Below are 27,421 nucleotides of genomic sequence, written 5' to 3'. Positions count from 1 at the left end.
AAAAAATAAAGTAGTATCAGACATAAAATTAATTGAGTCTTATCTTTCCTTTCAGTATAACGTTGACGTACTGCGAAAGCCATAAAGCCGATCATGAACTAAACTACTTCTTACATTATTTAGCTCCTACAAATAACATGAAAAATTCTCAATGCAACTCATGTTCTCTAGGACTCAACTGCACAACCTCTCAGTATTTCAGAGAAATGCGCGAGAAAGTAGACAACTTGCCCAAACAATTCCCCAACAAAGGTAGCTGATTTTCTTTCTTCTATTAAGAGCCCTCATTTTGTTTACTTCTGCCATTTTTGCTTATTCTAACTCACCATTTTTCACCTTGTTTAGCAAATTTAATACCTCAGTTTTTGAGCATTTGTTATTTTCATATTTCTATTGGATTGATATCCTTCTGAACATATCATACATGAAAATCAACTGCTAGTTTTAAATAGAAACATGGGCTTTGGTACAAAATTTCCAAAGTCATAGTTGGACTCCATGTGTTGAGAGAGTAATTCAACTCTAATTGAAATCTAGCATAAAACTATTTACAAATCCTTACACAAGCAAGGTAACCACTTTATGTTGATGAGTTTCACAGGAAAGAAGAAAGATTGATGACGTGATTAAAACAGGGAACTTCTCCACTTTCGTCGAGAAAACTCGGAATGAAACTCGCTCTTTACCTATTTAGGTTGTAGTTCCCTTTGTCAACGACGGTTCTCTTCTCTGATCTTTCTTTTACTCATCGGAAATTATTTACTTCTCATGCTGAGAGTGTTCTGTACTTTTGATACCCAACGTGTTGTTTAGACAAAATATCTGCAATAAGATGGCGCCCAAATAGGTGAGAGTTTTTTAGGATTAGATTTCTTGATGATGAGTCCACCACATAACCTTGACCGGCCATCCATTGAAGCAACTGTAGAAGAAGTTCCTTCTTTTCGGGCTCGCCTATATACCGTGAAATAGCCATACCAAATACCTCCTGAAACAAAACTCACAAAAGTTAAAATCTCTATTAACATCGAATTCGCACCCAAAGAAGGAAGAAATAGAAGAATGTGTAATTCAACATATGTATATTCAATGACAAGTTTTTTTCTCGGGCAAGGCATAAGAGGTAGGCAGATTGCAAGAGTGTTCTCTTGCATTTGCCAGGTCTCATTTTGAGCAGATATGGGTAGTGTCCCTTGACATTTTATGCTGGATATGTTGGAACTAAACAAAAACTCTGTCCAAATTTGTACATTTCAGTTTTGACCGGCTTTCTTCTTCTATTTCAATAACTTGGGGATATAAGATGTTTTGTGCCGCAGGAAAAAGGATTTTACACAAAAGACAACTACTTGAGATTTTCTTGCGAAATTTACAAATTCTCATACCTGGTCTATTTTGTAGCCAGAACTGTGAAGAACTCTCACGACATCATTTATCATGTTTATATTGCCTGATTTAATAAATGATACCACGAACTTCTTTAATGAGGAACGGGAGATTTGGTCGGCATTGTCCTATTCAAATAAACATCAGAGAATATAAACCAACATATAAACCATTTAATAACTAAAGGACTTAAATTCGACGGCATTATTAGGCTAGCCATACCTTTACTACAACATAGGCATCTTTCAGAAGTCCTCCAGCAACTAAGATGCTTAATATCTTACCATGGAGGGCCCTACACATTGTTTTCTTGCTATATCTTAGAATGTTGTAAACAGAATATGCTTCTGACGAGGCCCCAACATTTCCAAGTTGCAAAAGTAAGGAGGAACCTAGTTCCTGCAAATATACCATACATATTAATGTTTCTTCAATTCTTTTTTCTACTTTGACTATGATATCGACGTAATTTCATGAAAATAACTTGAAATATTTTCGTTTTACAACAGATCGATGTCAACTAGAATATACGGTTGAACTATTCAAAGCAACAAATGAATTTCCATTAAAATATAAAGCCTAACTTAGATGTTTAGGTTTTTAGTAGTGATACTGATACGACATTTAGTTATACAATTTTACTTATCTCTGAAACTCAAGTATTGCATTCGCTTTCTACCTATGTAATATGAATGTATGATATCTTATAAGTGTCGACATTTCTACGAAGAGATGCATTTCACTTATAAGTTTGTACCTCAAATGCCAATAGGCAGGAACCCCTAAGAAAATGTTACTAGTTTCCATTATGAAGCATCGTACGAACAGTCAGTTCGTCACATCCCATTGTCCCAGAAAAAGTCTAACCCAAAGGGCTCCTACCTCCCTTTGGGTAAATCTCAGAGAAACGTTAATGAAACAATGAGTAGGATCTCGATATCAAGCATAGGGGTGAATCCCCTATCAAGTAGTCTAAGAGAGATCTCTGGAATTTAGTCCCTATGGTTATTTGCTGGTCGATCTGGAAGGCCAGGAATGAAGGAATCTTTAAGGATTCTAGGTCAAGCTTTATAGTGGAGAGGGAGGATGTATTAGGTGTTTTATTTGGGTGGAGCAGACACCTAGGTTGGGCTAGAATGTATTCGTATTGGGACTTCATGTCGAATTGGGGGAGCATTATTAACTGAGATGTATTAGTTCTGCTCCCCTCAGTGTACTTTTTTGTTTTCGTTATCATATATATTCAATCAAATTTCAAAAAAAAAAAAAAAGCATAGGAAAATTGACGGGGAAGCTACTGCTTACCTCATCTGGTTGATGACCTTTACTGTGCATATCCATCATTGTCTTAAATGCGAGCTGATACAATTTTTCCTTGCAGAAGTATTTGATTAAGATATGGAAAGTGTTAGAATCAGGCTCAATTGCTAGTTCATCCATCTTTTTCATCATCTGCATTACACTTTCCATTTCTCTTCCTCTGCAGTAGGTCCGAAGCATGCTATTTAACATAACCAAGTCGTATTTGTCAGATGTCGCATCAAAGTCTCTACCAAGTTGCTTTGCCTCTTCCAATTGTCCCGTTCGACAAAAAGCAGAAATCATAATACTGTATGCATAACCATCTGCATGTACAATTGTAATTCCAGGAAAGAGATTATGATTTTAAATAATGAATTATGCACAAGATTAAGGAAGTGATACGCATTAGTTCCATACGGTATCCGAAGTACAGAATAATATTAGTTAGGAATCGAGTATCTTAAAGCAAGAAATGGTAAAGACTAAAGAGAAACTAATTTCTAAGCTAGGTCAAAATTTTAATCACTATTAGTACTATATATATACTATCTTTTTTTGTTGCGAAGTCCTATATATACTTAACCAACACCTTCATACATAATTTAAAATTCAACATGAAATTACCAGATTTTACATCTTTCTTCCTCATTTCATCAAACACTGATTTTGCTTCATCTACATGGCCAGCCTTTGCAAGCCCATCCGTTAATAAACAGTACGGCAACTACAACCATATTTGCATTTGATTAGAGAAGATAGTAATTAATTAACAACGATAACAAGGAATAAGTATTCTTAAATTCATGATTCAAACAGACAACTTATGGCATTTCGTTTCCACAGAGAGTAGATACTAATACCCAAGGAATGAAACTTCCCGAAATTTCACCGAAATTTCGCGAAACGTTTCCTAAAATGAGATTAGGTGCACGAAATAACACTTACAACTATTTCCTGCATAGTTTCCACTGACATGATCGAAATTTCCACCGAAGTTGTGGGAAATAACGAAATTTCCACCGACATGATGGAAATTTCGACCGACATAGTAGAAGTCTAGCAAAAAAACCAGAGAAACTAATACTAGAAAAATATCCATTTCTTCGTCTTTTTTCATCTTCATTTCGCTTAGATCTTTCTTGATTTTTATGTTATGTTTTCCATGGTTTTTAAATCTGTTTGAATGATTTACGACTTGACTTAACTGCCTAAAATTGATTTTATCTTAGTAACACCTGTAATATAACTGTGTAATTGACGATACCTTCTCAAACTAACATAGTTTGTTAATTATTATTAGTAAGAATGTTATCTTTTGGGTGTTATAGCCAAAAAATTATTCAATTTACCCCCGGAAGTAACTGTGTAATTGTTAATACTCCCTCAAACTAATAGATAATGTTAAACATCATTTTTATGCTTCATTATGGTTTAATAATCTTGTTATACATAATTGCATCATATTTCTATCATTTCTGTAGATTTGTAAGATTTCCACACTGACCGAAACATTTCTACGAAACGTTTCCACTTTTGGACCGACCGAAATTTCCACCGAAACCGAAATTTCATTCCTTGCTAATACCAAACCACTTTTATAAAACAATCAAGCTTAGATAGAATCATCACCAGAACCAAGTCTATGTGAATTACCTACCCTAAAATAGTTACAAGGTTTTGGGCAAGGACATGGATATAGTAATGTAGAGTCTCAGAAGGCGCTGCAACAAAGGTTTAAAAAGGTAACGTAAGCGATGCTAAAGCTACGTAAGAACTACCAAAAAAATGAACAAAACAAGAAGGAATAACAAAAGAAAATGAAGTCATAACCAAGAGGGTTATTTTATTTCAGTTGATGACGAAGAAAACATAAAACATCCGTAACCTTATTGCCATCTAACTAGGACTCTTCACTCTTCAGTTGATTATACTACTATGCCTATTATATATCGAAGCTCTTTTGGTTGCTACTAGTATCATATCTATAAGTAATTCAAGTCCCTTCCATTTGGCCATCAGTGAGTGGGTTCGCTCCTACTAGAAGGCCTCCATAAAATATGTGTTGAAAGATGTCCTCGGGGTGCCGAAAGGCCTCTCATCAAGCATCTCCAAAAGAGAATGGCGTACTCAAATTCCCCTAAATCAATTTGGCATTGCTTTCTTAAAGTTGAGTTGTATGCAAGCTTATTATCGAACTCTTTGCATATTATAATCATTCAAGGGTTGGTACTATTGCAGCCCTTGGCATTAAACAATAGAAAAGAGGCTCAAGATACCTTGCATGACTTGCAAAATTCGAAATTTGCTCTAAGAATTGAAAGAGATAAAGATCTTTTACCTCATCCTTAGCATAGCCTAAAGTTTCAAGTTCGAGTAACAATTCCTTCGCCTTTTCGAATAGACCACCTCTAACATAAACCTTCAGTAAAGTAGTCAAGAAAACCTGTAGTCATACAACAAACAATGAGGTTAAGAAATAATCGGGAAGCTAGTGAAATAAAGTACACTAACAAACGCGTTGAGGCAGTGAGTTTTCTTATCCAGTTGTGCACTTGTACAAGACCTACAGGTGCAGTATCTAACGAATAAAACATAATGAATCGACGAAGCAGATGACAATTTGGACAAAAATAATTCCTATTTCATGCAAATTTGGGACTTTAGTTCTAATTCAGCAAACCCTCTTCTTATTGTAAATGGTATTAAACCCTCAGCCATTGGACTCCTCGTGCAGAAAAAGGAAGAGGTTTCTGATAAGTTAAACATTAAGAACGAATTTAAGATCCGAAAGAATCAACCCGTTATTTCTAGCCCGCTCTTAATGGAAATGTGGAAGTCGTGCAACATGGACACCAGTAGGGTATCGATGTCTGGCATCTGTATGAGGTATAAGATATGGTGAGTGGAGAAATGTCAGTACGTGGATGTGACACTGCACATGTTTTTCACTTTCAGATCAAGTGTTGCCAAATTTTACACCAAACCAAATTTGTTAACGTAGATAGTATTGTGTAGCCCTAACAAACCTGTGTGCAAATTGGCGCAAGATGTAAATGCAATGCAGAAGAAGATTCCAAAAGAAGTATTAGTGACTTCGGTTAGATACTGGAAACAAGAACGTTGACATCCAACCTATTGTTAACAGTTTTCATTATTTAGTACTAACATATACTATAGGAGTATAGGTGAATATGAAACAAACCTTATTAAGTACTAACCCTGCTGATTTCATATCTTTAACTAATTCATCAGCCTTCAAATAGTTCCCTTCAACTGAATAAGCATTAAGCAAAGAGCTGTAGTGATATTCATTAGGAGAAAAACCTTCATCCTTCATCTGCTGGAAAAAAGTCTCTGCATCTTCGGACCGGTTATTTGAAGCACAAATAGCTAACAACGACCCATAGATTACAGGGTCCATGCTTATACCATCATGCTTCAATTCCTGTACCAGCGCCAACGCCTTAGTATATCCATGTTTGCTTTTCATGCAACCTGAAAGCAGCTAGGGTAACAATATACAACATTGATCAGAGAGGAGTTAAGAATTACAAGTAACATAAAAATCGCGAAACAAAACTTCAAAGTATGATTGCATTAACTGCCACTAAGTTGGAATTAATATGACATACAGTACTATAAGTAACAGCATCTGGCGCTAGACCATTCTGCTTCATCTGATCAAATAATTTAAAGCTGTTCTCAGTTTTTCCATTCTTGATGAGGCACCCTAATACTGAATTACAGACAGAGACATTATTTCTTGTAGATTCATCTTGCATGCTATTATATGTTTCTAGAGCTTTAAGTGGATTGCGGCTCTTTCCCATGAACTTGATGAAACTGCTATATGATGCAATGTTAGTCTTCCCATTCTTCTTCATCCAATCAAAGACCTGCATTAAAGAAACAAAATATTACAAATTTTACCATTAGAAGAAGAAAAAAAGGAGAACGGAGAAACAAGAATAGCAGACCGCGGGTAAATAACAATTGGTATCACATGAACATAAAGGAAAGTCCATCAAACGCACGGAGTGCTAATGCATGTAAGTGACAACTAAGACGAAAATTTGTGGGAAGACTTATCACATGCGACAACCCTACCAAATGATTAGGCGTATAAGAAATTCAAGTTTCAGACGACACTAACGGAAATACAATCCCGTACCTGGAAAATTGCTTTCGGAAGTACTACAATTTATTTTGTCAAACAAAGAAGAATTTATTGGGAACGCACCACCTCCTTAATTCATAACTACAGCTTCTTCCTAACTTTTTCATAATTCCCAATTAATATCACTCTTTTCGTGAAGAATAAGTCGAGCGAGCATACGGGAGGAAACGCAGGACTACAGATGAGAAGAGTCATAATTGAGTACACGTGAAGCTTTTTCTATGTTTGTTTCTAAACTCATACTTGGGGAGCAAATTTCAAGTAGAAAAGCATCTCACACAAGTGGCTCACATGAAATTTTGAAAGATTCCAAATGTTGGGTGTTTTGGGGTTTCTACGCTTGTAGTTAGGATTGGTTTAGGAATTTGTGTATTTTTTTTAGAATATAGTGAGTTCAACAAAATGCATAAGTACTTACATATTACGAACAAACAGAAAATTCAACAAAAAAAAAGAAACATCACGATATAGAACTTAGCTAGCGATAAAAAGGAACTCAATTGTCGACTTGAAAAACCAACCTTGATAACATCCTGCCACTTATTTAGATTCCCCAAATTACGCAAAATGACATTCATATCTTGTGCTTGCAACATTGGTCCTAATCTGTCAAAAAAGTAAAGTCTTTCAGTTTCTCCTCGAGCTAGAAATGCATAAAAGAAGTGCTCAAGATTGTAGTTTTACAAGATATTATGAAATCCATATACAAGAAACTTCATTTTAGTGGTACCACACCCAAATAAAATCATGTGATTAAGGATATCAAGGTAATCATTGATGCATTAAGACATAAAACAATGTGATTAAAGATAACAAGTGATTCTACAAAATAAAGGTTAACCTCAAGCTTATCCATTTTTGTTTGATTTTAGTTGGCTAATAACTAAATTCAGTACAATTAGAAGATAGAAGTTATAATAGTAAAAATTCAAACTGAGAGGAAGTGAAGAGGATATGGAAACCTAGTGAGTGCCGATTCCAAATTGGGAGCTTGTTGGATTTCGGCAATGGTAGCTCGTCTAGATGAGAATGATGGTGATTTTGAACTGTTTTGAACTCCGGTGGTGGTAGTGGTTGTGGTGTTGTTTCCGGTGCTGGTGGTGGTGGTGGTGGCTGTGGGAGAAGGGATGTGAATGGATTTGTGTTCGAATTTCCTAAAACTGGTGTTGGGGGAAGTAAGCTGACAGCGGCAGTTGGTCATTGTGTTGGTGATATTAGGGTTTAATTGAGGAAACAATGGACCTGCTACGGTGGATGGAAAGATGAGAAGATTTTGAAACCCACCACCACGGACGCCATTCAAGAGAAGATTTTCCATTCTCTCTCTCTCTCTCTTCTTTCAGAAGTTGAAAGAAGGAAGATAACAGTTGATAGAAACTAAGAAATGAAATTATGCATCTTGAGTGGGTAATTAAAACGTACAAAATCCAACGGTCAGGCGTCCAAAGTATCATAGTTTCGCGTATAGTCACGGATACTTAAGTGATCCTGGAATTAACCCAAACGACTCGCACTTGTTTGCCTTGGCAGAGCATGTCCAACTTATGGGCTAGGACACCCAATTTTGGGTGTCCCTGAATTTTGAGAGTTCCTGATTTTTTTTCAACTCTAACACTGGACTCGCTCTTCAACATAAAAAAAACACCGGACTCGCAACAAAAACTCCCAAATTCAATTTTTGAATATTATAATTAAAATTCATTAAGATATATTAGAATTCATACATAATTAAAACAACTAAAATAAAATTTTAAAAAATAAATTAAAACTAAATTAAATCTCATTCATCCAGTTTTGCACCAATTTCCTGTGAATAACAAGTTGTTCAGGACATATGTTTTGAAGTATCTTTGTTCATCAATCCTACCCCAATTTGCATTCGCGGATTTTCTTCTTTTTGGCGTTGAACGAGTATATTTTCTCTTTGCACGTCTATATTTTTGTTTTGCACGTCTAGACTTTTGTTTTGCACATTGATGGTCTCTTGTAGAAGTTTATCTTTAGACTCATGACTCGCATTTCTCTCTTTCCAAAACTCAGACGTTGTTGAACTTTCACCACTTTTGGCTTTATTTTTTTCCTTGCTTGTTTTTCTTTCAAGTGTCTTTGTTGGGTTGTAGAGAGAGATCCTTCGCCTTGGTCGGAAGAAGGTTTTCTTTTGTTTGATGAAGATTGAGATAAGTTTGATGACCAATTGGAATGGTCTTTCAAAATTTTATAACAATGTTCGAACATAAAAGGTTTGTCGTCATTGTTATGTTTAAACAATTCATATGCAGACTTCAACTGCAAAGTAAAAAAATTTAAGTTCATAATGTATCAAAAATAAAAAGTAAAGATACTAGGCTAAAAATGTAATATCAAGAGTGATTATCCGATCATTATCATTTTCTCCGTTTTTTTGGTTCCTTTGCAACACTGTCAAGCGACCACAAAACTTCCAGTATTGCTTGTTAATTTCGCTCCAACGACATTTAAGACCCTTCGAAGCACGATTTTGATTTGTACGTTCGTTGAAGTGTTTGGTGATCTTGTTCCAAAAGCACCCGCTCTTTGATCATTTCCAATAATCGCATCGGTGCCGATATGTAAATAAGCACGAACAAGCACGACATCACCTACATGATTATAACGCTTAATAGTTACCGATGAATCCGGTGTTTCATTAAAATCAAAAATTTTCGACCTCATCATTCGATAAACCAACGTCCTCATAGTTTAGTAACAAGTCCACAAAGCTTTCATTATTGTTAGAGAGAAGATAGCTTTCATTGTATTGAGAGTTTGGACTTAGCCATTGAAGTGAATAAAAAGATGAAGAGAGGAGATGGATTGAATAGAGAAAAGATAGCTTGAGATAGAGAGAAGATAGCTTGAAATATAGAGAAGATAGAGTTGTAGATAGAAAAAGAGGGAGAGAATTATAAAAATTGGGGTGGATCCCGTTTAATAAGGGATCCACCCAATTGTACCGTTGGGAGTCCCCAACTAGCCGCTAGGGAATCCCAACGGTCTGATTTGGGGCTGGGAGCCCCACCCTCCCAGGTTGGCCCTCCCAAATTTGAATTCGGGAGCCTCAATCCATGCACGTTGGAGTTGTTCTTACTTGTTAGTTGTAGGTCGACTCTGAAAATCCAGAAGTTACTAGTTCGATTCATGTGAAGAACTGATAGTGAGATCTATCATTTACTGACTTGTGTAAAATAATATAAATAAAGGAAAAGTAAGACTGAGTTTTTACGTCTCCTTAAGATGACCTTAAGGCTATGTTTGGAGCGCAAAAATGCAAATAATAGCTCAACGGAGGGAAGGAGTGAGTTTGTGATTTCCATTTTTCGCAATATTTGTTTTAATATTTTTTGACAAAATTATCCGTGATACAATATTAAAATTGTCCTTATACAATATCAAAATTAGAAAAGATTGAAAACCAAAGTATTATTTAAGTTCAAGTTGGAATAGAAGAACGAATAGAAAAACAAAAATAAATTGGGCTAAAATATGTAATGTGTTTTTTATGTTAGCCCAAAGGTGTGATAATGGTTGTCGTAGATCATAACTAAAATCAATGTATGAATTTGTCTTTTGGGTATATCCTGTGCCCTAGGGCACGGACACTTGTATCAATCAAATGTTACGAAATTTATTGTTATATTTTATTGAGAGAGAGATTTTTATTAGTTATTATTTTTTTGTTTCTTTTCTCTTAAGTTAGCTATTATTTTATTGAAAGAGAGAGATTTTAATTTCTTTTTTTAACCCTTGAAATTTTTTTTTCTTAAATTAGTTATTTTATTTCTAAGAAGGAAACGATTATTGTTTTTTAAATAGGTAACTTTATTTCTACGAAGGACTATATTTTAAATTTTGAGAAGGGCTTCTAGACAATATCATTTATTAAAAAAAATTATGTTTGTCCCAGTCATCGTTTTCCCTTCTGTTTTATTATATAGATTTTTATTACTTCAATATTTGTATAAGACTAAAATATTTGATAATTTTGTATAACATAAATATAGAAATTGCCGTAGAGGCCTATACTCTAGAGTATACCCCGTGCCCTAGAACACGAACAGTTGTATCAATTAAATTTGATGACTTTCAATATTTATTATTGCTATATAGTGGACACCATAATTTTTTGGTATTCTACTTATTATTTATTTTATTTTATTTCATTTTTTCTTAAATTAGTTATTTTTATGAGACAGATTTCAATTTCTTTTTTTAACCCTTGCAATATCTTTTGTTTCCTTTTTTTTTCAAATTAGATATTTTATTTCTAAGAACGATTTTTTTAATAGATTATTTAATTTCTACGAAGGACTATATCTTAAATTTTGGGAAGGGCTTCTAGACAATATCTCTTATTAAATAAGGATGTTTGTCCCAGTCATCATTTTCCCTTCTGTTTTATATAATAGATACTATTTTCTATCGTTTGAGCTCCCCCATTAGTGTTATTGTCGTCTCTGACTCTAAATTAACAACGCCCCTCAATTTTTATAAAATTGTAAAAAATGATTCATCCCAAAACAAACACTGTCATTTTTGTATTTGACTTGAGATCGGTGGATAAGAGTCAATTTTAATTCACAAAATTAGCTCAAAGTCCAATAATTCTAAAGGAGCGCTAACCACTTTCTTCTTTTTCTTCTTCTGTTCTCTGTTACCCAAACTCCAGAATCAGAAATCTTATTTCGCTCTCTATGTTTTATTCTATGCTCAATAAATCTTTGAAGCTTCTAAAGTTGAGATAATTTTTAAAATCTCTCTTACTAAACTCGTCACTGTACGAATTCAAATCGTGTAATCCTGAGAGTTTTATTTGGATTTTTCACTGAAATCGATCATCAATGGGGTAAAATGAGGATATTCTGATTTTATATGGGTTTTGGGTTGAATTAATTAGTCTTAACTGTGGTGAATTTTAGAAATTCGATTGATTTTGAGGAAGGATTTGTAGAATGATTGATTAGAACCAAACTGTAAGTTCAAGACGCTTTTGATTTTAAAAAAATCATTTGGTTCGAATTAATTTTAGTTCACAAAATCATTGAAACCTACCTCCACCATAGAAGAAGATTGAAATTGGAACGCTCAATCTCATTTTAGATCACAAATTCGAATCTAGTCCACAAATTTGGAAGGAGTCACCAATGGGGTGGGGTAGTCACCAATAACACAACAGAAGTATCTTTAAAACTTCCCGGGACACCTAGTTTAAGCTGGCTGTAGCTTGTTGAGGGTGGAAAATTAAGGGAAAAGAACTTGAGACTAGATATGAAATGTAAACCGAAAACTTTGTAATGGAAAATCAAATTAACTTATTAATCTAGAAAATTACATATGAACAAAAGAGTGGGCTTAAACTAGATCCATTTGAGGGCACCCAGAGCATTAGAGAACACACTCACTCTTCATACTCTACTATCAAAGGATTAGACGGCCACTGATGGGCTAGGATTGTTTGATCGTCGACCCCACCACGAGACACACACAGTTTCTCTCCTTTGTTGCTTTCTCTTTCTTGCTCAACGAGTTTATCTAGATCATTCCTAAGTAGAAAATAAAAAGAAAAATATGTTTATGTATTTTTCATAATCGTTTTTTAAGATATCAAAGTTCACTTGAGAAGTTCCATTAGAAAAGTAAATAGATAAGGTACACATAAATCTTATTATCAATCAACAAAAAAGGTAAGTGATTTTGATCTTTATGGTTTCGCATGATAATATATTTTGATTATAAAGTTCTTATAACATATATATGTTGAGCTAGGTGTGTGAGCCTATTTCATCAAAAAAGGTGTGTGAGCCTAAAATGCAGGCATACCTAACACAACAAAAGTGGAACTCAACCCAAATCTTAAGATTGAATACTTTGAATGTGGGAGATGTGAAATTTTGAAGGGGTTGAAAAAAAAAATTTGGAAGTCAAGAGTTAGTTAAAGTGGTCATGTGGTGTGTGATGTTTGGTGTTTGTCCACATCTCCTATCAAAACTTTCCCTTTCCTTTGGATACAATTTTTTCAACATGTGATAGAGTGGATCCCAATGAGCTTGGAAAATCAATAGCATTGAAAAGATGTTCTAAGGGTCCTACTACTTTATTTCATTTTTTTTTGTTGAACTATTACTACTTTATTTCATATTCCATATTTCTACTCTATCCCTCTCTAACACTCAAAGGGACTCCACACATGCAATATGTTGCTTCTTTATAACACAACATTTGCATTACTTTCTTCTTCAAATGAAGATCTGGCCAAGGTGACAAGGTCAGACTGAAATTTGTCGTCAATGGTCAAGATATTCGACCATCTTAAAGTAAGATGTTGATCACAAGATTACATACGTCATATCTGATTCGACTGATTTTGGCCTTGACTTTTTGAGTCACCTGTTGTTGTTATTTTTTGTTTCAGATTTTTGAGATCTCCTGGATATTCCAATACAAAATTCTCATTCCAAATTATGATTAGGTTATTCTTTAGTCTTTTATTTTCGTCATGTATATTAACTTGACAATAATGCTTTTTAGGTGAGTTTGTGTAACACTTTCAACAAAAAGAAAGTGGGACTGTATAGTGACTAGAGCGATTGGAAAGACCATCAATCAATCTTAAGATAGAGACACGATAGGAGCTAAAGACACTTGTTTTTTTGTTGAAAATGGAAGAAACAATGTGGCGGTTGTGACGTTGAATAATAAAGAAGACGTGAGGGAAAAAATCACAAAAAAATAAGGACAATTTTGATTATTATTATTTTTTTTTTTTTTTACTTTTAACGCATGTATTTGTCAAACACAGTCAAAACAATCTATTGGATAAACTTGAAACCAAATGGTTTACTAATTATAAATTAGTGGATCGTTTAATTTAACCAGAAACCACTCCTACATCGTCTAATTGCAATAAAACCCATTTGTAGATAAATTGGCAGAATAGATCACAAAATTGAAGAACAGTCTCCAAGGATTGGTTGGCATTTTTCATTATTTGTAAAGACTTATCTGCTAACACATGATATAATATTAACCAAATAAGATAACAACAATAAGACACCTACCTAAATGTCAAAGCACATTGAGTAGACAGTTGATGTATCAGACTCAGACCATTTATTTTGTAGCATGCATTCCCAACTGTGTCCCAACGGATTAGATAAGCTACGTGTCCGGTGCACGGAGAACTATCTTCGGTCTCCCGAACTTACCGACTCATGGCAATCTTCCGGGGCGCTCAACGACCCATAACGCTAGTCACTACTCCCACTGGGTATCATTAGTGTTTCCTTGTAGGAACGCTCACGAATCTGATCAATTACTATGTGAGCAGACATACACAACTCTATTGACCTAAAGCGTGTAATTCTACATTCGGGTCCTTCTTTATCATAAGGCAAAACTTTGACACATTTTTTTAGTGGTCGATCTTGGCTCTGCGATAAGTGCTAGTAAAAGGTCGCTCCTTTCTTTTTCTTTTTTTTTTGTTAAAAACTCTTTTTTTTTTTGCAAAGCTAGTAAAAGCTCTTGAAAGAAGCTACAAAATATTTGGCGTGCGTTTTGAAGAAAGCGAAACTCTCCATCTGTTAATTAAATATAAAATAAATCTCCCAAACGGTATATTCAACGAAAAATATATCATTTTCAGCCGTTGGATTTTCCCAGGAAATCCAACGGTGTAAATAACTCAACACGATGTTCTCTCATATAGTAGTCTCTCTCTCTCTAAACAGGTTAGAACTTCCACGACCATCACCACCTCCATCCCAATTTGTCCATCAGAAACGTTACAACTTCACTTCTCTCTCTCTCTTCTTTCCCTCTTCTTCTTCTTCTTTGAACCAGGGTTTGTTGATTTCGTGATTATGTAAGTTTCGTGAGGCGTTTCAATTGCTTCTCTTTTTTCCTATCTCAGTTAGAAAGAGGAGTATCATAATTCATGTGGGTTTCTCTCTAATTCGTTTTTCTCTCTCTCTTTGTCATTTGGGTTGTGGGTATTTGAAGTTAGAGAGAGAAAGTGAGAGAGATCCATGGAGGAGGGTAAGTTGTTTCAGTGGAGTGTGTTTCGATCTCTTCTGGCTATACTTCAATGGTGGGGGTTTAATGTTACTGTCATTATCATGAACAAATGGATCTTTCAGGTATATCTTCTTCTTCTTCTAACTTTGTCATCTTCTTTCCATCTAATTTCATGGGTACTGTTTGTCTAATGCTAATTTGCTGAGATTTTTCTGGGTCTTAATTTAATTTTCCTAAATTTTATTCCTTTGATGTTTGATTGGTTAATTTTTGTTCCCGATTCATCTCATCTTCTCAGTTTACCAAAGTTGTGCTCTTAGTTTATGCATGAATTTGAGTTATCACTCGTCCCCCATTGTGAGAATAGTCCCACATGGGAGAAAGGACTATCTAGCAACCAAGAATATAATGTCTAGGCCCCCATTGTGAAAACTTAACATGATATCAGAGCTAGGGCCACCCGTGATAGGCTTAAAAGCCACACGTGCTTCACGCCACCCGAAAAAAGAACACGCGTTAGGCTAACCACGCCACACGTGAGGGGGCGTGTGACAATAATCCCACATAGGAGAAGGGCTATCTGGCAACCAAGGATATAATGTCTAGGTCCTCTCCACTCATTGCCAATCGGTTTTGAGTTCGAAGAATTTATCCAATATAAGCTTCTTTTAAGTGATTTTTAAGTATATGTGGTTTGCTTCTTGAATTGTTAAGAGTGGCTTTCCTACAGGCTACTCCACATTGAAGATGGTATTCACTCCATGTGAAAACTTACCGGCGTGATCTCTCAGACAGAGGGGAATCTCACGAAACTTGTGCACGTTTTAGTATTTTTGAAGTACTTGATATATATATAGTTGCTTTAGGAACCAAAACGAAGAACTGCATTTCTTCCTTGAATGACAAACCGTTTCTCTTGACATCTTCTATGCCATCAAAGTCCGATTATGTTATTGCAAATGTGATTCAATAAGCATGGGGACGCTTTTATCTATCTCATATGGTTAATTATCTTGTTCTGTTTTTTATTTGTACAGAAACTGGATTTCAAGTTTCCTCTGTCTGTTTCTTGCGTCCACTTCATATGCTCAGCTATCGGAGCATACACAGTAATCAAGATCTTGAAGCTTAAGCCATTAATAGCAGTGGACTCTGCAGATCTGTGGAGAAGGATATTTCCTATGTCATTTGTGTTCTGTATTAACATAGTTTTGGGTAATGTAAGCTTAAGATACATTCCTGTGTCATTTATGCAAACAATAAAGTCTTTTACTCCTGCAACAACAGGTTAGATTGATGTTCTATCTCCCTTTGTTCATTCTTTCTCTCTCGTCATATTGGTAATGTTCGAATTGGTATAAACTCGTACTGTAATCCATTTTGTAACAGTTATCTTGCAGTGGATAATTTGGCAGAAATATTTTGACTGGCGTATTTGGTCGTCTTTGGTACCCATTGTTGGAGGAATTCTTCTCACATCGGTTACTGAACTTAGTTTCAATGTATTTGGATTTTGTGCTGCCTTATTTGGTTGTTTAGCTACCTCTACAAAGACCATTCTTGCTGAGTCATTGTTGCATGGATATAAATTCGACAGGTAGTGTATTTGATCTATGTCTTCTTTATTTCTATGAGCTGTTTATCATGTTTGTCCATTTGTTTGAATTGTTAATTTTAGAAGTTTTTGTGTCACTTCATATTTTGACTTTTAACTCGACATTGGGATTATCATTATAAACCAGTAGAAAGTGTGGGTGCTTTTGCGAATTAGTATTCTCGCACCAGTCTGATGGACATGCCTTTTGAATTTCAGCCCAAATCTTGTCCTGAATGCGACACTTTGTCAAATAAACCCTGATTACTGAAGTTAAATATTGTGAGGTTGGCTATGAATCTTCTTTAAATCATATCAAAGTTTATGTTGTATGCCTACCAATTTAGGTGCTGATGTCGACAACTCTTAGCTGGAGTGATTACCAAGTTGGTTTCCACCCTCTAGGTCTCGGGGTTCGAGAGAAGGATTAATACCACTTAAAGTATGTTGACCTTTCAAAAAAAAAAAATTAAGGTGCTGATAGATGCATCCTGCGACCTACTTGAAGTGAACCCTTTCAGGTTCATAGGGTAGATTAGGTAGAAACTTGTGAATATGCAGCATATTTGATCATTTGTTTGAGGTACAACCTAGTTCTATGTTTCATCTTACTTTTATGGAGACACTTGGTAGTTAGATGTTGTTTCTGAACTGGACGTCAGATTAGAGTGTGGGATCAGATCAGAGTCCTAAGAGAACTGCTTCACTTAGGTTTTTAAAATGCACTTTAATGTCTGCAAATGTTTCACTTGAACCATTGCGGAAATTCATTTATTGTTAGTGTTATTTTATACGACCCCTTGTTTGGTTCGACTTGTGACGATCAGTAAACCATAACAATTTGATTTTCTAAGTCTTTTTTCTAGTGTTTCAATTTGCATTTCAGTCTTTCAGACTCATTCTACCTGGAGCTGATGTATTTTTGTTTCTGTTCTTGCATCATGACGGAACCAGAACTCTGGTTAGAATTTTTAAGGAGCTGGTTCTGAATTTATGAGCATGGACGTGGATAGAAACCTAAAAACCCCTTTACGAAGTGATTTACCTAATAAATTTAAAATGATGCACAAATGCTATGCACATAAATCGAAATCATAATTTTTACAATACAATTAGTTATGGATGAAACATACTAAACTTGGGTCTTCTTTAATAAATTATCGTGTTATGTTAATCCTGAGTTTTGTATCAATTTGTGTAGCATAAATACAGTATACTACATGGCGCCGTTTGCCACCATGATCTTGGCAGTACCAGCATTGCTACTGGAAGGGGCTGGGGTTGTGGAGTGGTTTCAAACACATGATTCTATTTACTCGGCACTTATCATAATTATCAGCTCCGGAATAATGGCCTTTTGTCTTAATTTTTCCATCTTTTATGTTATCCATTCGACAACTGCCGTCACTTTCAACGTTGCTGGTAATCTTAAGGTGAGAATTCGAATAACCCTACTAATATCTTAGAGTGTTATACTTGACCTCATACTTGACTCATTGAGAGCACATGACCTGTCGTTACCAACATTTCATGTGACACCCATATGCATATCCCGCAAAATAGCAAGACTGTACAATGACCTCAAAGGGGCAAACAGGGGGTGGTGTTTGTCTTTCCTCAAATTCAGAATGATATCTGACTCGAGATCTTTATCGACTCGAGTAAGATGTCAAAATGCTTGTTTTTTTTTTTATCAGACACATGTGTCTGCTTTGGCGCCTAATATCTAAAATAACCTGAAATGATTGTTGTGCCCCTTGTCCTCTTTATAATTCGGTTTTTTGTTTACAGGTTGCAGTTGCAGTGATGGTATCATGGCTGATATTTAGAAACCCAATTCCAGGATTGAATGCAGTTGGATGTGGGATAACCCTAATGGGGTGTACGTTTTATGGGTACGTAAGGCATAAACTGTCGCAGATACCACCGCCGCCAGGTACACCTAGAACGCCACGAACTCCTCGGGGCCGGATGGAGATGATTCCTCTTGTAAATGATAAGTTAGATGACAAGGTTTAATAACCTTACTTTTTGTTATAAACTAAAGTTCATTAAATAGGGTTTTGTGATCATGTTCACAGACCATTTAAATCACAAACAAGCAGGAAAAAGTTGAAAAAGAAAACATAGAAGAAACTGGTTACTTTCAGGACTTAAACTATATTTTGTCTCTACAAAACTTTGAAATTTTAATGAGTTCAGTAATTGAAGTAGATTATTTATAACATATACTTGTTGAGAAGTGTATATTGTTTTCTGTTCAATTTTTTGTGTGGGCAGAATTGGGGTGGTTAAAAATGAATTAAACCCCTTGCTTTCTTTTGTTAGTGTAAGATCAAATAAAAGGATCATCTTGAAATTTCAAATTTCAAGATGATCCTCTTCATTGATTCGAAAATATAAGAGGGAAAAGAAGTATAGAACGTGAAGGTAAGATCATGGTATTAACTACTCCTTAATAGTGTAAGGTTGCTTGCTTAGTTGGTTGTACATCTACTCTGCAAACTTATAGGGCATAGGTTGCCATTCACAGCGGAGTAAAAATCCACCATTTACTGATTTGTGTTAAAAGGATATCGATAAAGTAGAAGATATTGTAAATAGACATCAGAGCTTCGATGACTTTTTAGGGTCTGTGTCGTTTTTATGACACTTCTAAGACTGAAAGGGCCTTGCAGTTATATGGTAAATACGTAAACCAAAATCAACTTTGTGCTTGATCCGGAGCTTCATTTTAACACTAAAAAGAGTATTCGACCATGAAGAGTAGTTTGTGTTTTGTTTTTCTATTATGGGACGCGTTTCCTTAACCTAAAAAAATAAATAAGAGAATCATGGCAACGTACCCTACCAGCCCATCATCACTCCCACAACCAACAAGGCAACAACCACCATTTACTGAACTTCTACTAAGAGAGCTGAGCTAGCCTGTAGAGCTCTTTACTAGTCGATCTTCACATTTTATTTGAAATTGTATAATGGAGGAGCTACATTTAAGAAGAAGAATGGCAGTTGTGGTGGTGGTGGGATCCAGTTTCAGTTTAAGAAATTTCAAATAGGGTTGATGGCTTGATGCCCACAAAGAAGTATGGCCGCCCCTTTGGGACATCCTAAAATGGTTGGGGCAGAAAGATCTTGTCAACGGAAGTTGGTAATAGGTGATCGAAGGAGAACCTCAAATTTCACACTAAAAACTAACATTTTTACATTTTACTCCGTAATTTTAATCATCTTCACCACCACCGACAACACTTCTTCTGACAACCATTACCAACATTTTCTTTATTATTTACCTCTCTCTGCTCTCCTGAAAAACTTTCGACTCTTTCTCCTCTCATCCCGCAAAAAGAAGGTTTGTTTTTGTTTACAGAAACTCGTTTCGTCACCGAAAAGGTACAAAGTTTCAAGTGAATTCATACAACTTCTTAAGAGAGTTGAAAATTCTCAACGATGGTTCTTATGAGAGGCCTCACACAAGATGTTAGTCGTCGGTTGGTTAGGAAACATCTCGTGGGATGCCGACCATAGAATATCACTTAGTAAGTCTCTCACAATAGCTAACAACCCTTGGTATGAGTGATAAGAGGTTTAGCATCCCCACTCTAGAAGTTAGAAATTCGAGACAGGCTGACAATTTCAAAAAAGAAAGTCTCTCACAATATGCCTCCACAGAGGGATTTAGGATGTCAGACGTAAATCTAATACATTTTATCTGAAATCCTAGTGAACAAGTTGTGTTTTACTTATTCAATTGAAGTCACCTCATAGGTATAACTTAATAACAATTAAAAGACTTTTTATACAAAAATCTTGCATATAACATCAATATTTTATCCTATAGGGCCAGGACCTAAATATTCTTTACCTTGTCACCCTATGAGATGAATTCCTCTTCTTTACTCTTTCTTTTTGATGTTTTCTTTTCCCACGAAAGTAAGGAAGAAAATATTAGTACTAATATAAACAAAAACGAAAAAGCAAAAAGCAAATACTCGTATTTTTCTTCTGTTAAGAATTAATAAGATCTGAGGATTTGCAGCAATAACGCGTTAGAGAGAGAAAGAGAAGAGAGAGAGATAGAGAGAGGTGGGAGAGAATCAAGGGCTTCGCCGGAAAGTCTCTTGATAGTCTCCTACGTTCTTCCCAGGTTTGTCTTCCTTTTATCTTTCCTTCTTTTCTCATTCTGTGATCTTATATTGTCAAATTCATTCTACCTGTAAATATATATATATATATATATATGGAAAAACCTTCATTGCTATTTAACTAATCCTCATGATGATGAGATCTGTTTTCCTTTTTCAGCTGAATCAAAGTAAAACGATTCTATTGTATTGGACAGTCTTTTATTTGTAATTGTTCTTAAATTCTTTTTTTGAAATTTTTTGGATTTTATCTTTGCATTGATATGATTTAGTATGAATTTTTATGTAATTTAGGTTTTTATAGTTGTACAATGTGAATCCATGGTGAAAGTTTCTCTTTCTTCATGATTTGTTTCGTGTTTGTTTGTTCAATTCTCTGTTGCTTTAAATGTTGATGGAGGACCTCTTGTGGACCAAATTTAGGTTTACTCAGTTGTATCACCTTTATTGAAAAATATACTTTTGAGATTCCGAATTGAATTATCGATATCCATTCGATCTCATAACAATTTTTGTAGATTTTTTTTAGTATCCTTGTAAAAGATCACAAAACAACTATAGATCATAATTCTGAGATCTTTATCGATTTTAACTTGCAGAAAACCTTCCTAATTGGTGGCACAATTGTATTTTAATGGTCGAACATTGTACAAAATACGAAAGCATTTGAAATCTAAGTTGAATAACAAGATTCACCTCTCGTGTTAAACTAATTGCAATAGTTTTGCGTCCATGCACATTGTTGCACTCATGCTGGACGTTACTGTTTCTTAACGACAGATCAATAGTTCCAACTCAAAGAACGTCGGAGATTTTCCACGTTCTTTAGTATGATATTAACTGTGATACTCCGCCCAAAGGGGGGAGGAATGAAGACGAAATCCGAGGTGAATGGCCTGATTTCGCCCAAGTATCTTAGAAAGATATACTGGGCCAAATCAGGCAGGCCACCTCGGATTTCGCCCCTCTTTTCCCAAGCAGAGTTTAATATTTGTTTAATGCTACCCTAGACATAAAGCTGTTGATTGAGACTAAATCTAGAAGACACTTTCATTTACAACTAGGTGGTGTATCATGCTAAATAAATTTAATTTTTTTATGCACAAAAAGTAGGAGACTATCGATTTGATATTCTTTGGATTTGCTGCTTCTACTAATGTTACTCATGTGTCATAATTTTCTTTTATGGTCAGGTTTTCTTTGCCGAGGTATATCTGGTGTTGGATATTTTCTAATGTGTTGGCTGTGTTATGCAAAGTGGAGATTGGAAAAGACTAAATTAGTTAACAATGACAGATCTGTTATTTTCACTCTTAAGAAATCTTACCAGTTCTGATGGTTGGGGTCCTCACATGTTTGGGTTGCTGGTTGCTGGATCGCTTGGCCTTTTAGTTATTGTATATGCATGTCTTAAATGGCAGAGGAAGATGTCACTGAATTGGGTTAAAGCTGCTGCTATGGCAAAAAAGCAAGTCTGGAAGAAATTGAAAGTTCCTTTATCATATCATTCATGGGTAGAAGATTTTGCTTATGGTGGTCAGCCATCAACCTGTTCCATCTGCTTAAATTCCCTTGTGTCTCCAAATCCAGTGGGTGCCAAGGCAGCACCACCTATTCCTCTCCATAGGTGCTCTGTTTGTGGTGTAGCAGCTCATTTCTATTGTTCCGAGTTTGCGGCAAAGGATTGCAAATGTGTAGCCCAAGCTGGTTCGACTCATCTGCTACATCACTGGTCAGAGAGATGGATTGCAATGGATGAGAACCCTGAGATGTCCTCGTTCTGTTATTACTGTGATGAACCCTGTGGTGTTCCTTTTCTTGACGCTTCTCCGACATGGCATTGCTTGTGGTGTCAACGGCTTATACATGTTAAATGTCACCATAAGATGTCAAAGGAGTCTGGTGACATTTGCGACTTGGGTCCTCTCAGAAGACTAGTCCTTTCTCCACTCTCGGTGAAAGAAACAGATAAAGGAACAACCGCAGGAGGTATGCTGAGTTACATTACGGAGGAGATTATAGCTTCATCAGTCCGTGGACAAATCAGAAGAAGACGACAACGAAACAAAAATGGAGCTCTTTACGGGGTTTCTAACGGTAAAATTCAGGAAGCTGATAAAAATATGGCAATTGAATATGTGCTTAATGGTCTTGCCGGTTTGGATAAATCAGGCACAAAAAAGAATAGTGACCACTTTTTGAGGAAGGATGGCCGGGCATCCAGTATTAAAGGTACACAAAATGGTACTATGCAGAAAAACAGGACTAATGTATCAGGTCGAGCTAAGAAGTACACACTGATTGATTTACCACCTGATGCAAGACCTCTTCTAGTTTTCATAAATATCAAAAGTGGAGCTCGATATGGGCAGTCACTGCGAAGAAGATTGAACATGCTTCTGAATCCTGTGCAGGTTAATATCTTATCTTCATCTGTACTTAATAAGGATTGTATATCTTCACCTGCACTTTGTGGCATACACTCTCTAAAATTGGTCTGAGTTGTTAGTTTGTGGGACTGTGTACATGACTTATTAATTAAGGGCTTATGAGTTATGAGGATGAGTTCCCTATGAGTTAGATCGTCCTCACAAAAAGTCCTAGAATGCACATGAGCAAATAGTAGAATTTCTGGTACTTATGAAATAAACATTTTAGACATCATTGAGTGGTCTGGAAAATTTTGGTTAATCCTCATCCGCGAATGGTAGTGGTCTGCTTGCATACTTGAATTTTTTTTTTTGCAGCTCAAAAATAAGTTACGTTCAAATTCCATTTTATGTATTCACATAACTTATCCTACTTGTAAATTTGCAGGTTTTTGAACTGAATTCTTCCCAGGGGCCTGAAGTTGGATTGAATTTGTTTAGTGCTGTGCAATATTTTAGAGTTCTGGTATGTGGTGGAGATGGTACGGTTGCCTGGGTTCTTGATGCCATTGAGAAGCAGAACTTTGAATCACCTCCACCTGTTGCTATTCTTCCTCTAGGCACAGGAAATGACTTATCCAGAGTTTTGCAATGGGGAGGAGGTTTTTCTAGTGTAGAGGGACAGGGTGGATTAAGAACGCTTGTGCATGACATCAGCAATTCAGCAGTGACTATGCTAGATCGCTGGAAAGTAAGTCTCAAGGAACAAACCTCAGAACGGACTTCAAGTAAAATACAATCCAAGTTCATGATGAACTATTTGGGTAAAAATTCTGATACAGCTGCTACAACCAAATCTTTCTTAGATTTGGTGAATCTAAATTGATTATTAATATGTAGGTATCGGATGTGATGCAAAGGTTGCATATGAATTTCACGTGACTCGAGAGGAAAAACCTGAGATGTTTCGTAGCCAGGTATATTGTTTATTTTGATTTATTGTTCACCACAGTAATTACGTTCCAGTTATAATCTACCTATCTAAGCATATGTGCATAATGTTTATGTTAATGACGTCGTATTAATGATGGCGAATATATATACAAATATACATTTGTATTACCTTGGTGCATGAGGGCTTCTTCAGAACTTTGTCTCAGGAGCCAGAGGCCTAATGCTCATTTCAATCATCTGCACATTTGCTGACTGAACCTGATAGAGAAAACCTGTCTTACCTTATAAGTTAAAACATTTAACAAGTTTAGTCGAGACGGCGTTCGAGGAACAAAAAGTAAAAGCACTCTGAATTGTAGATTTCTAGTAAAATACTAAAAAAAGCCTTGCCATGATAATTTAGTGGATTGTTGATATCCCGGTCGTGGATGACATGACGAAGGACGTGGGGGGTGAGGTGGTATGAATGTCTATGAGTGTTATGGAGACTGCAGTGAGGTGGTCGACCCGAGTGGTTACCAGCAGTCACTTGGCAGTAGTAGTTGTAGTGGTGAAGAGTGAGTAGGCTAATGACGTGGTAGGTGTGGCTATACTAATGGTTAAGTGTGGGTTTGCGGTTTAGTTATTCCAGTGATAATGCAACAACTTTTGTGGTTGGTGTGGCTATAATAATGGTTAAGTGTGTGCCGTTTAGTTATTCCAATGATCATGGCAACAACATTTACAAGAGAATACCAGTGGTTTTTCCAAGTGAAAAAGAGAAGAATAAGGAAACCAAACTCTAAAATTAAGTCACTTTTTAGTTTTGATAAGTCGTATCGTTCTATCAACTTATTTTCTCTTACCAAGTCAAAAAGCAATTTGACTCAATCATGTTGTATACTTCCTACTTTTATATATGTATACTTCGGTGCTTGAAAGAAACTTATTTTGTTCTTTTAATTGCAATTAAAAATGTGTACTGACTCACTCTGTAAAACAATAAACAGTTCGTTAATAAATTGCGATATGCTAAAGAAGGTGCCAAGGATATGATGGACAGGACCTGTGCGGACCTACCATGGAAAGTTAGGCTTGAAGTCGATGGAAAAGACATTGAAATTCCAGAGGTGAGTGACTCATGTTAGTTTCCTTTTACTGTAAGTTTTGTTATTAAGAAGTGCTGATACACTCACGGCTGAGACATCTAATTTAATTTGTTGGTGTCTTCACACATCACAATGCCACATTTCCCAAATGAAATCATGTACATTACAAGTATGCACGTACCGAATGCACTTTATGTAGAACAACCTCATTCCATGCAAATACTATCCTTAATTTGTTTGTTCCGTGATCCTATGATGGCTGGCATATGATAACATAAATGCTTTGTCAGGTGTTGGTTGAATTCAACATTGTCTATTTGGTTCAGTCGAACTTTGTTAAGTGTTAACTTTACCAAGAGCCGTGAAATAGAACAAAACTAATGAATTGATCGATAATCTCATGAATTGTATCCTCTCATCTTTTATTCACTTCTCTCTTTCTATTTTTTTTATCTTTCCTTCCAGGGGTCCGAGGGTGTGATTGTTCTCAATATTGGGAGTTATATGGGTGGAGTAGATCTTTGGCAAAATGATTACGAACACGATGACGATTTCAGTTCACAGTCCATGCATGATAAGATGCTTGAGGTTGTTTGCGTCTGTGGAGCATGGCACCTCGGCAAACTTCAGGTTTTGCTTCTACTTCAACTTGAATATTCTCACAGTAAACTAGTGTTTTACTAGATCCATGGGATGCTCCTTAATTTATTTTAATTTTTATATAAAGATCCAATAAATCTGAATTTATTAAGAGTTTTGATATGTTAGTAGGAACAAGTGCTTCTCGATAAATAGTGAAGTGCACACCCATAGAAAGTAAATGAAGATAAAAAATTGTATCCAGAAAGAAAGTAAAAAATTGAAGATGAGAAAAAGGAGAAATAATAAAGTGGAAAATTAGAATATGTAGATCTACTAGTCCCTTGGAAATGAGACGAGGAATTCGTAGGCGATATGAATCTATATTTTGCAGATTGATTTGACTATTGAGTTTTTTGTTTTACAGGTTGGACTTTCACAGGCTAAGAGGCTAGCTCAAGGCAAAATCATTAGAATACATCTATCTAGTCCCTTCCCCGTTCAGATAGACGGGGAACCTTTTATCCAACAACCTGGTTGTATAGAAATAACACATCAAGGACAGGTACGTGCTTGGGTTTTCTCTCTGTACTCCATACATATAGATGTCAATCACTTCCTTCAATGCCTTGAGCACACATAATAAATTTACCCAACAAATTCAAAGTAACAAGATGGAGGTTTTGTGAATCTCTAGAAACTGTACAAATTTGCCTAAAGAGTCGGGTTAAAACGGATGATGCTACTTGTACTTTAAACTCTTTACTTTGAGTTTGACATAATGATATCACTCTTCCTCACCGTAGAGGCGTAGATTCAAATTTTATGACGTTGAACGTAAAATATGTGGTAAGAAGAGTTTCACATCATTATGTAAAACTCTAGCTGAACATTATACAAGCAGAGTTATCATTGGTTAAACCGAATGACGGGATTAAAAATACTCGACTCAGCATGTGTGATAGTTGGGGTGAACTGTTTTTTCTCCATTACTCGCGTGCGACAGATTAAGAACATCTGAGTCTTCACAGATCTACACATAGTGGATAAGGATCAAACTACAGATATTATAGAGCTATATAAGCAGTAAGCCGTTATAGAAGGAACGTGGTAGCCCACAATCCCAATACCTCACGATCGGCTCAAGATCGCTTGGTCTCCCTTCAAATTATACGCATATTTATACATACATTATATATAAAATTATAAATTGTAGTTGCAAAACTATTGTAGCAATCGTCATACAACAAGCCTTTGTAGTGGAAAAAAATTACACTAAACGAGAACCATGAATTTCAGGTATTCATGCTAAGGAGAGCATCAGAGGGGGAGCCAACAGGTCACGCAGCGGCAATAATGACGGAGGTGCTACTGAATGCAGAATGTAATGGCGTGATAAATGCATCTCAAAAGAAGTTACTTCTCCAGCAGATGGCCCTTCATCTCTCTTGATTAACCTCCTAGCCTGCCCCATTAACAGATTTGCACAAACCAAAATACAGAACCAAATTAATTAGATAACTTGGGCTCTGTCGAAATTACTTGCCCAAATGTCATCTTTTTGAGTTTTGCTTCTTTTGCAGGAGAAGCACAGAGTTATTTGTAATCATATTTCCACACGAAATGGAAAATCATACGAGACGAAGTGAAAGAAAGAGCTTCAGTTTTCGCGTTCAATATATTACATAGGCGAGATTTTCTTCTTTTGTGTAAATAACACCAATTTTGTTATAAAAGAAATTACTTGATACAATCTCGTATTCTTCATATTTTGTGTTTTCGCTCTTTGTAAGACCATT

General features: G+C 35.7%; 3 protein-coding genes across 3 annotated transcripts; 2 read left to right on the top strand and 1 right to left on the bottom strand.

Moving 5' to 3' along the window:
* Positions 1 to 425: 425 nt before the first annotated feature.
* On the bottom strand, positions 426 to 8,472 carry EMB3103 (Pentatricopeptide repeat (PPR) superfamily protein). Its single transcript, XM_086647221.1, has 10 exons — positions 7,828 to 8,472; positions 7,387 to 7,471; positions 6,321 to 6,584; positions 5,891 to 6,193; positions 5,027 to 5,131; positions 3,313 to 3,412; positions 2,692 to 3,011; positions 1,609 to 1,785; positions 1,386 to 1,514; positions 426 to 988 (listed from the first exon to the last, which is right to left on the bottom strand). Exons 1-10 carry the CDS (start codon positions 8,181 to 8,183, stop codon positions 767 to 769), a joined length of 2,061 nt encoding a protein of 686 aa, XP_086503347.1. The 5' UTR covers positions 8,184 to 8,472; the 3' UTR covers positions 426 to 766.
* A 6,021-nt stretch (positions 8,473 to 14,493) lies between these two features.
* On the top strand, positions 14,494 to 18,714 carry LOC147534524 (EamA-like transporter family protein). Its single transcript, XM_086648804.1, has 5 exons — positions 14,494 to 15,015; positions 15,931 to 16,180; positions 16,283 to 16,490; positions 17,689 to 17,920; positions 18,279 to 18,714. Exons 1-5 carry the CDS (start codon positions 14,905 to 14,907, stop codon positions 18,504 to 18,506), a joined length of 1,029 nt encoding a protein of 342 aa, XP_086504930.1. The 5' UTR covers positions 14,494 to 14,904; the 3' UTR covers positions 18,507 to 18,714.
* Positions 18,715 to 20,524: 1,810 nt separating this feature from the next.
* DGK2 (diacylglycerol kinase 2) lies at positions 20,525 to 27,375 on the top strand. Its single transcript, XM_086645869.1, has 8 exons — positions 20,525 to 20,634; positions 21,826 to 23,046; positions 23,450 to 23,825; positions 23,902 to 23,978; positions 24,945 to 25,064; positions 25,509 to 25,673; positions 26,050 to 26,187; positions 26,922 to 27,375. The coding sequence occupies exons 2-8, from the start codon at positions 21,922 to 21,924 to the stop codon at positions 27,072 to 27,074; spliced, it is 2,154 nt and encodes a 717-aa protein (XP_086501995.1). The 5' UTR covers positions 20,525 to 20,634; positions 21,826 to 21,921; the 3' UTR covers positions 27,075 to 27,375.
* Positions 27,376 to 27,421: the final 46 nt, after the last annotated feature.

Source organism: Eschscholzia californica, unplaced genomic scaffold (genome assembly GCF_041429995.1).
Source record: "Eschscholzia californica isolate CP2 unplaced genomic scaffold, dmEscCali1.0.p SCAF_6, whole genome shotgun sequence".
Taxonomy (NCBI): domain Eukaryota; kingdom Viridiplantae; phylum Streptophyta; class Magnoliopsida; order Ranunculales; family Papaveraceae; genus Eschscholzia; species Eschscholzia californica.
Note: the sequence above shows the minus strand (reverse complement) of the source record. Positions and strands in the feature narration are given on the sequence as shown.